General features: G+C 45.2%; 1 protein-coding gene across 1 annotated transcript; it reads left to right on the top strand.

Annotated features, from left to right (window-relative positions):
- The first annotated feature begins 301 nt into the window (after positions 1-301).
- LOC107315945 (cytochrome P450 26A1) lies at positions 302-3,499 on the top strand. The gene is made up of 7 exons (XM_015866897.2): positions 302-624; positions 824-1,048; positions 1,153-1,437; positions 1,569-1,718; positions 2,050-2,184; positions 2,384-2,536; positions 2,708-3,499. The coding sequence occupies exons 1-7, from the start codon at positions 436-438 to the stop codon at positions 3,047-3,049; spliced, it is 1,479 nt and encodes a 492-aa protein (XP_015722383.1). The 5' UTR covers positions 302-435; the 3' UTR covers positions 3,050-3,499.
- Positions 3,500-9,200: the final 5,701 nt, after the last annotated feature.

The raw sequence follows: 9,200 nt of genomic DNA, 5'->3' as shown, positions 1-9,200 counted from the left end.
CAGCGGGTCCGACCGGCGACGGAGCCCCGTGGCGGCTGGGAGCTCCCCGCGGGTGGGTGCATCCGGGCGGCTGGCTCCGTGCCGCCGCGACGGGGCACTTCTCCGCCTCGGCGCTGCCGGTCCCCGAGGAGCGCGGCGGTAAATCCGAAGGGGCGGCGAGTCCCGGCCCGCTGTGGTTCCCGCAGCACCCCGTCCGTCTGCCCGGCGGCCGTCTGCGGCGGACGGGATGCGCCGCGCAAAGCAAACGGTTAAAGATTTCGGGGGGAGGAGCCAGGCCGCAATCCGCAATTAAAGATGAACTTTGGGTGAACTAATTTATCGGATGGTAAGGTAGGGTGGGCAGCAACCTGGGAAGGGTATAAAAGGCGGCCCGCGGCGAGCCCGGCCCGCGCACTCGGAGCTCCCGAGGGGCCGGACTGGACCCGCTGCCCCGCCATGGGCTTCTACGCCCTGGTCGCTAGCGCCCTGTGCACCTTCCTGCTGCCCCTGCTGCTCTTCCTGGCCGCCGTCCGGCTCTGGGACCTGTACTGCGCTAGCGGCCGCGACCCCAGCTGTCCGCTGCCGCTACCCCCGGGCACCATGGGACTCCCCTTCTTCGGGGAGACGCTGCAGATGGTGCTGCAGGTAAGGCGTGCAGCTCCTCCTCTCCCTGCAAGGGACGAGGCTGAGCGGGGCTGTGCCGGGCTCCCAACCCCAGGTGCCGATGAGCTCATTCTTCTTTTTTTCTTATTTTTTTATCTTTATTTTTATATATTTTTTCCCATATATTTATTTAAAGCTTATTTAATTATTTAAAATTTACTTACTTCTCTTCCCCGTCCAGCGGCGGAAATTCCTGCAGATGAAGCGCAGGAAATACGGCTTCATCTACAAGACTCACCTCTTTGGGCGGCCCACAGTGCGGGTGATGGGCGCTGAGAACGTACGGCACATTCTGCTGGGCGAGCACCGCCTGGTCTCTGTGCAGTGGCCCGCCTCAGTGCGCACCATCCTGGGCTCGGGCTGCCTCTCCAACCTTCACAACGGGCAGCACAAACACCGCAAAAAGGTACGGCCCCGACGGCCGGCGGGGAGCGGGGCGGTCGTCCCGGGTGCAGTGGCCAAGCCCATATCCTCTTCCTCTTCTCCTCCTCCTTCTCGTCCCCCGGGCAGGTGATCATGCGGGCCTTCTCCCGGGACGCTCTGCAGCACTATGTGCCCGTCATTCAAGAGGAGGTGAATGCCTGCTTGGCACAGTGGCTGGGCGCCGGGCCCTGCCTGCTGGTGTACCCGGAGGTGAAGCGCCTCATGTTCCGCATTGCCATGCGCATCCTGCTGGGCTTCCAGCCCCGCCAGGCCGGCCCCGACGGTGAGCAGCAGCTGGTGGAGGCCTTTGAGGAGATGATCCGCAACCTCTTCTCTCTCCCCATCGATGTGCCTTTCAGTGGGCTTTACCGGGTGAGGTTCCAGGCCAGCTAGGGATGCTCCCAGAGCAGCAGGGAGGGTTGGATGTGTGGTGTAAATCAGCAGTGTGGTGTAAATTGGTGGTGTGGCACAAGTCCCAGCTCACTCTCCCACTGTTTGCCCAGGGTCTGAGGGCACGCAACATCATCCATGCCAAGATTGAGGAGAACATCCGTGCCAAGATGGCCCGCAAGGAGCCTGAGGGTGGCTACAAGGACGCACTGCAGCTGCTGATGGAGCACACACAGGGTAATGGAGAGCAACTCAACATGCAGGTGAGGTTCCCCCCCATCCAGATCCATCTCTTCCCACCCTCCCTCAGTCAGCAGCATGTTTATCTTGGGGACTAAAAATGGAGAGCAGGAGGTGCCATCCCTTTGCTGGATCATAAAGCAGCCTGTGCAGTGCACAAGAGTCCTGGGGGCAGAGGATGCAGCCAGGCTGCTCAATAAGGGGTGTAGGGTTGTGCCTGTGAGGACCACCACCTGCCCTGGCTCCTGGGTGCCCACTCCAGCCTGAAATCACCACACAGCATTGGTGGTGGAATGGGCCCAGTGGGGATACCACACTCAAGGCATATTTTCTCTCTCTTGTCCTGTGTGTAAGGAGCTGAAAGAGTCTGCCACAGAGCTGCTTTTTGGGGGCCATGAAACCACTGCCAGTGCTGCCACGTCGCTGATTGCCTTCCTGGGGCTCCACCATGATGTTCTGCAGAAAGTGAGGAAGGAGCTGCAAGTAAAGGTGTGTGTCTTTCCTACAGCCACTTCCCACGAGCAGGCAGTAGGAAGGTCCCTCAGAGAGGTGTCCCAGGATGGGTTCCTCCTGACAAAGGGGGTTCCCTACTTACAGTGTGGCAGGGAAACACCATTAGCTGAGGGACAGTTGTTCTGTGGTGCCTGTAGCCTGTTCCATAAATGTCATGGCAGTGTCTTCTACCTAGGGGTTACTGTCTGGTCCCAACCAAGAGAAGCAATTAGACATGGAGGTCTTGGAGCAGCTGAAGTACACAGGCTGTGTTATCAAGGAGACCCTCAGGCTGAGCCCTCCTGTTCCTGGAGGATTCCGAATTGCACTCAAGACACTTGAGCTGAATGTAAGTGGGGCTGGGGCTGAGCTCCTCACAGCACTGCTGAGTGTGAGTGGCTGTGTAGGTACCTTCCTTAGTGAGCTGGGGGAACCGGAGGGTGTACCTGCGTATCACGTGCTGACTCTTCAGCTTCCTTAACACAAGGCTCTTCAAATCTCCTCTCTCTTCTTTTGGTAGGGTTACCAGATCCCCAAAGGCTGGAATGTTATTTACAGTATCTGTGATACCCACGATGTGGCCGATCTCTTTACCGACAAGGACGAGTTTAATCCCGACCGCTTCATGTCTCCATCTCCAGAGGACTCCTCTAGGTTCAGCTTCATCCCTTTCGGTGGGGGCTTGAGGAGCTGCGTAGGCAAAGAGTTTGCAAAAGTCCTTCTAAAAATATTTACGGTGGAGCTGGCACGGAGCTGTGACTGGCAGCTGCTAAATGGACCTCCTACAATGAAAACGGGCCCCATAGTGTACCCTGTGGACAATCTGCCTGCCAAATTCATAGGTTTCAGCGGCCAAATCTGAGTGCTCAACGCTCACCTCCGGCTGGATTTCTGTATAACATCTCATATGTACATAGTAACTTTTTATAGTAACAACAGCCTTTAAATATTTAAACTTGTAAATGTACAGTAGTTATTTATGTCTAAGTATTTCAAAAGGCTGTGATGTTTTTCCTCAAGCACTACAATTATGGGTCGCTGATTCATAATTAGATAATTTTATTTCTATAGAAATAAGTTTTCCCCTATTTAAAAATCTTACTTCAAGCTGGCCAGATACGTGTTTGACAAGACATTTCACCATGGTGTATGCATTCAAAAATATTCTCTAAAGGCATTTGAAACAATGGCAACTAGCTATCATCCAAATTATCTAAATCATTATGGTTTGAGCTTTTCAGTATTATTTGTGTCTAGACTTCATGTTTAATGTGTGAATTTTAAGTTTGATAATAAAGTTTATTTTTGAAGATCCTCTGCATGAAGATCTGCCTGCATACTAGAGGGTAGCTTAACCAGATATTATGAGTCTAAAGGGGTTGAATACCAATCAGATTTGCTTTTATGGATATCCAGTTTACTGTTTTTATGCTCACACCTCTTCCCTACCCTCCTGCCCCCTATGTGCTTCTCAGCTGTGTGCAGTAAACTGTTTTGGCACCATGGTATGACAGTGAGTGCTACAGGTCTCTTTATTGAGCACATAGTGCTGAGACATAGAAAATGAGGAAGTAAAGGGAAGCAGAAGAATAGCACGTAACACAAGTCTTTATCTGGAACTGGAGAAAACAGGTAAAGAGAAAAAAAACACTCCACGAAGGTTCTCTCCTCCTGTGTTACTGCTGACCTGCTGCTGACAGCACTGGCTCTTGTTCTGTGTTGAGTCTGCAGTCCATGAGCCTTTACTTACAAAGGTGTCTCTTATCAGCTGTTAGACCAAATAAAATCTGCTGTTATTTCTTGTTGAAATGCAACAGTTCTGCATAGGTCAGAGATAGAGTGTGCATTTGGTTTAAGAACTACTTTCCTGGAATTCAGCAAAGTGAAAACTAAAAGGCAGGCACTAATGTGAATTGATTAACAGGGAATCAACTGTTGAGATGCAATTCCCTAGGGCTGTGTAAGCAGGGCAGATAAAATGCCCTGGGCATGACCCCTGTTTTGCCTTAACCATAAGGTTTTTTCTGCCATCCCCCCCTCCACCCCATTACTACATCTATTAGTCTTCCTTCAAAAGTCAAACAACATCGGGTAGCTCTATAAACATCTACAAAGTAAACTCATGTAATTTGGTGTCGTGATCACTTCTAGAAACATATAATTTCTTTTCTTTTGCTTCTGGAGCTCACTTTTTCATTATGGTCTTCCAAGGTCAAAATTATGGATGGTGTTAAGCTGATCAAAATCACTGCAGCTGTCTGATAGCACCTATGAGGTTTGGGTTTATTTTAGGGGATGTTTCTATGTTTTTAAAATATCAAAGCTTCAAACTTCTCATATAAGACTTTATTTATGACTTCCATTTAAAAATGAGCACAGCTGCTGCAGTCTTAAAATGAAAGAGATATTCATTTTAGATTGTGCCTAGGTCTTCTTGGCAGTATTCAGAATCTTAAATAATTTTCACTGTGCCTATGTCCTGTACAATTGTGTTCTTCAGGCATTTGATCAATGATCTCAGTTTAAGACCCATTTATCACCAATGTAGTTGTAGAAAGTTGCAAACCCTGATCCCAATTTAGAGGCATTCCGGAAGTCTAGAGCGCAGCACATCTCTTGTTTTGGTGTTCTTTAACACTGTCTTTGTTAACATGACAACATTCTACAGATCCTAATAGGAGCTAATATCCTAGAAATGCTTTATAATTCTTAACTAAAGTTCTTCGTATTTGGGAAATTCTTTAATGATCCTTCATTATTTTAGTTTACATTCTATTTTTATAAAGAGTGAGAATCAGTGATGTGTGGAGAATACACACCTATTTAACGGTGTAAGCCTATGATCTTCCATACATTTCTCTGTCTCCTTTTATATTTTTCATTCAGATTCAAAAGGATTTTATATTTGGAGAGGAAAGGGATCATACACTTAATTTGACTATGTCTGAACATCTGTGGGCACATCCTCAGCTGTTGTAAATCATGACAACGTAACCCATGTTAGGCACTGCCCCCATATAATTCATCCCTGGAGTTCAATGGTCTGTCACTGCTGTGTAATTTAGGCATCCAGGAGCTGGTTTTCAACAAGCAACTCCCAAAGCTGGTAGCAGTGTAGCTGCAGTAATACAGAGCTTGGTGTGGGTTAATTGCTAAAATATTTGCCCTACTTCTTGAGCAGGTTTTACAGCCCTGCTAATCTCCCTGAGCAGCTGTATGTGGCAGGGTGGGTGCACAGCCCAGCCCAGCCCCAGGTGAGCTCTGCCATGGTTACATGGTTCTGCCCACCCAGCAGTGCTGGGCAGCTATGGGCTAAGGCTGCAGCAGCCAAGCACTTCGAGTTTCTGAAGCCTCTGTGCAGTGCTTGGTGCATGGTTCTTGTTAATAGCATGCAGTTATAGTCATCCTTGGATAAAATGACATCAAAGAATGACTTTGGTGTGAGCTGACATTGAGGAATGCTACTGGGTAAATCAGTCGGTCCCTGGTTGAAAGGCATTAGTATTTCCAGATCAGGCCAGGACAGGTAATGCTGACTTGAAAATGGTTATATGAGCAAGGAAAAAAGTTGCAAACAAACACTGTGGATTCAGTGGAAGGAAAATAATTTTGCTCAATTTTTGAATTGTTTAATCAAATTTATTTCATTTTGTCCTAGTGGGATTTAATAACAGTCATGTTACTTTCAGCAGTCAAGGCAAGGAAGGATTTTTTTCTGTTCTGGTTCGTTAAAACACCCATTGAAGAGCAGTATGAGTTTTAAGATTTTGCACTTTTCTAATGTTTTGTTTGCTTGTTTGTTTGTTTGTTTTTGTTTTTGCTTGTTTTGCCTTTTCTACAGGACTCTTTTCCTGGATCTTGCAAAATGAGACTGACAGACAAGTTGCCTTTCTCTCTTTCTTTCTTCCTCATTTAATTATTTGTGTGTTTTCTTGTTTTCATCTGGTCGGTGATTTAGAATGATCTTTGGAAGGGTACCAAGAAAAGTACTTCATAATATGTAAAATATTCCAACCCTGGCTTTCAAGAAGCACTTGACTACCTAAGGGATACAGGTAGTTTATTAAACTGGTTTTATATATCTGTGTCTAGTTAGCTTAGAAAACAGAATGCTGCTGTGCTGTGTTAATTCTATGCATTGGCATTAGTTCTCAGTGAGGGTGCTGATGAAAGAGTATGGCCCAGTTAAGTTAAAAATTACTGTGTATGAAAGTGGACCCCAAACTCCACACCTTTTTTTTTATTTTTATTATTATTATTATTATTTTTACTTTTCTTAAATTAGAGTTGATTTTACGAATTATAAATACTTAAATAACGCTGTGTATCTCAGAGAGCTGCACTGCTGAGGATCCTTGAAAATCCAGCTACTTCTGACTTGGTCCCAGATTAAGCAGCTTAAATGCAAACCACCTATTCCTGAAGTTTTTGCCTTGTAATTGTTACAAAGGTCTTTGTTGGAACAGCCTCTTCTATGCAAGAGTATGTCTCTGCTGTACATTCACATAAGTTAAAGTTCAATCTATTGATTCTTGGTAATGCTTCTATTGATTTTTGGTAACGCTTCTGCAACATAAAAGTCACAAATCTTGTGTTTGGGACATACTGTAGGGTATGCTCCAGACCCAAATGGGTTACTTTATTTATGGCTTAAAGGTACTAAGTCACATGTAGTTGTCTTTTCTATTATAACAAAAAAGAGTGGCTAGGTTTGGACAGCCGTTGTTAATGCAGATAGTTTTGTTTGCCAGGTGGTTTGTATTGTAAATTCTCTGTCAAGTTATACATCCAGCATGCAATGCAAAACATATACAGATTAGCAGCAAAGATTCGAAAAGTTTATTAGTTGCAACCATTAGAGTGATAGATTAGGAGAAAGGAAACATAACTGGCAGCAAGTTTAGAGAAGGCTCATTACTACACCAGCTTGCTTCACTTGTTTAATAATGTCTTATGAAAAATGTTATATGAGAAGTTCAATGAATAATGCAGCTTTCATTAAGTTATGTAAATGAATGTAACTTCGTGGGTGGGTTAGAAATAAAATATTAACAAATCTGTTTATACCCAAAGAGTAAGAGCAGCAGAGACAGCTTTTAATGAATCTCAGATTAAAATATTTAAAAGGTGATAGATGACAACTTTAGTAGTATGGCATAGTAGTGCTGTTTTAATAGATTTTTGCTGCCAGCCTTTCAGCTGTGTCATAGCCAAGGCTGTATTTTAAATATTTTCAGCTAATTAGAGCCCTATTCACTCCTTTATCAGCAGTCCCAGCAACTCGGTTTAGCTTCTGTGTGTTGATGATACCCCAAGAATACATGTGCAACTTGCATGATTTGCAAGGCTAGAAGGATCCATTTAGCAAAAGTGACTTATGATGTACTTGTTTGCAAGGTCACTTTGTTCACAAACACACAATCATTCACACACGGGTTGGTTTCAATGCATTTTTGTTTTTCAATTTATGACCATTTAAGAAAGCTTAAGACTCTACAGGTTAAGTTTACACTGCCATACTGCAGAACTGCCACAACGTGAGGAAATTATAAACCAAGGGCTAAATCAGCTGTTGACAACATGCTTTCCTACCATGCCCACAAATGCCAACTTTTCGTATGCCTCTCCCAAAACAAGTCCTTGGATTTGGGCCTCACAGCTTACACAGAAGGTCAAAGATTATGAGAGGCTGTTTTTGAGCAATGTGGGGAATAAATTCCAGAGCTGAGGGCCCCTCACAAGATCTCTGAAGAGATAAAAGTAACCAAAAGGTAGTCACATTGCATTCATTGGGGCAGGAGGCAGGGCAGGTCCTGTTTGCAGAGGTTGGGTTCTGCCCACGGTCTAGAGCTGAGACAGTTCAGGAAGATGCATGGGGATGTGATACTTGTAACAAGGTTGTGCTCTTTGTTAATGCTGCTTTAAATAAAATAGCTTTCTCCTGGAAACATTATTTTGAGGGAAAAGCACAAATGTGGCTTTATTTTCTGCTTTTTAATTTGATGTATAAGGTCAGCATTAGGTTAATGTGTCTGGACCTCAGAAATATGCTACTTTTACAGTAAAATGTCAGCAGGAAAGGCATCTTTTCAGGATCAGATTTGAATTTGCAGAGAGATTGTGGTAGATCTTGGCTGACCGACTTAATTGACTGAAAGAAGCAAAAGGCTGTGGAATGCTTTGCCCTAATAGCCTTTATCTCATACCAAGGCCTCTCTGTATTAAAAACCTGTCTGTATCACAGGGGAGAGGAAGAAGGGAATGGGGACACTATAACAGAGCCAGCCCACCGAATGGAGTCATTTTGTTTCCTCATGCTTACAATCCTGCTTCATCCACCTACTTGTAAACAACCATGCTTCCCTCAGCTTAGGGACTGCAGAGTAATTGGAAACCAGTCTCAGACCCTGGCAATAGCCTCCTGTTTGTGAATTAGTCTGATCTTCCAAGGAATGGAAGGAGACAGGGTGAGAACAAAGGAAAAGGCACCCTGCACACAGGGATGCAAGTGGCCTCAGTGTGCAGCCCCACTCCATAGCCCTGGCTACAGGTGCGCAGGTGATTTCTTCTCTGGTGTCATCCTTCTTGGCCTGATTTCTTGCACTCTTGGTTGTTGTTACAGTAAATATGCATTATTTGTGGTTCTGATGCTACGTACAGCGCTGTAGTAAGCAGCTGCATGCATTATATTTCTCACAGTTAAAATGTTCATTAAGCTAATCAACAGATTGCAACATCAAGTTGTGACCTTTTTGCTCATTTATGAAATGGAATGGTTCAGGTTTGTGTCATTCCTGAGGGAATCTTTCCTATAGCTGAGACTGGGAGAGGCCTGTTCACTTAAGAGCACTAATAAGTCAGTATCCCAAGAAATGATTACAAATTCCAGCCACAGGACTGTACAGATAGAAGTACATTTCACAGAGGCAAGTTATGTGCCCACAAGTGGAACTATCCACATTTTATGGAATCATCATTCTCCTCTTTTTCTTAGTGCCAATTTTTATTTTTAA

Source organism: Coturnix japonica, chromosome 6, assembly GCF_001577835.2.
Source record: "Coturnix japonica isolate 7356 chromosome 6, Coturnix japonica 2.1, whole genome shotgun sequence".
NCBI classification, from domain to species: domain Eukaryota; kingdom Metazoa; phylum Chordata; class Aves; order Galliformes; family Phasianidae; genus Coturnix; species Coturnix japonica.
This window is presented reverse-complemented; position numbering and strand designations above follow the sequence as displayed.

Coding starts and splice junctions, on each gene's coding strand:
- LOC107315945 (XM_015866897.2), top strand. CDS start 436: ATGGGCTTCTACGCCCTGGTCGCTAGCGCCCTGTGCACCTTCCTGCTG. Junction 1,049..1,152: donor AGCACAAACACCGCAAAAAG/GTACGGCCCCGA, acceptor TCCCCCGGGCAG/GTGATCATGCGGGCCTTCTC. Junction 1,719..2,049: donor GAGAGCAACTCAACATGCAG/GTGAGGTTCCCC, acceptor CCTGTGTGTAAG/GAGCTGAAAGAGTCTGCCAC.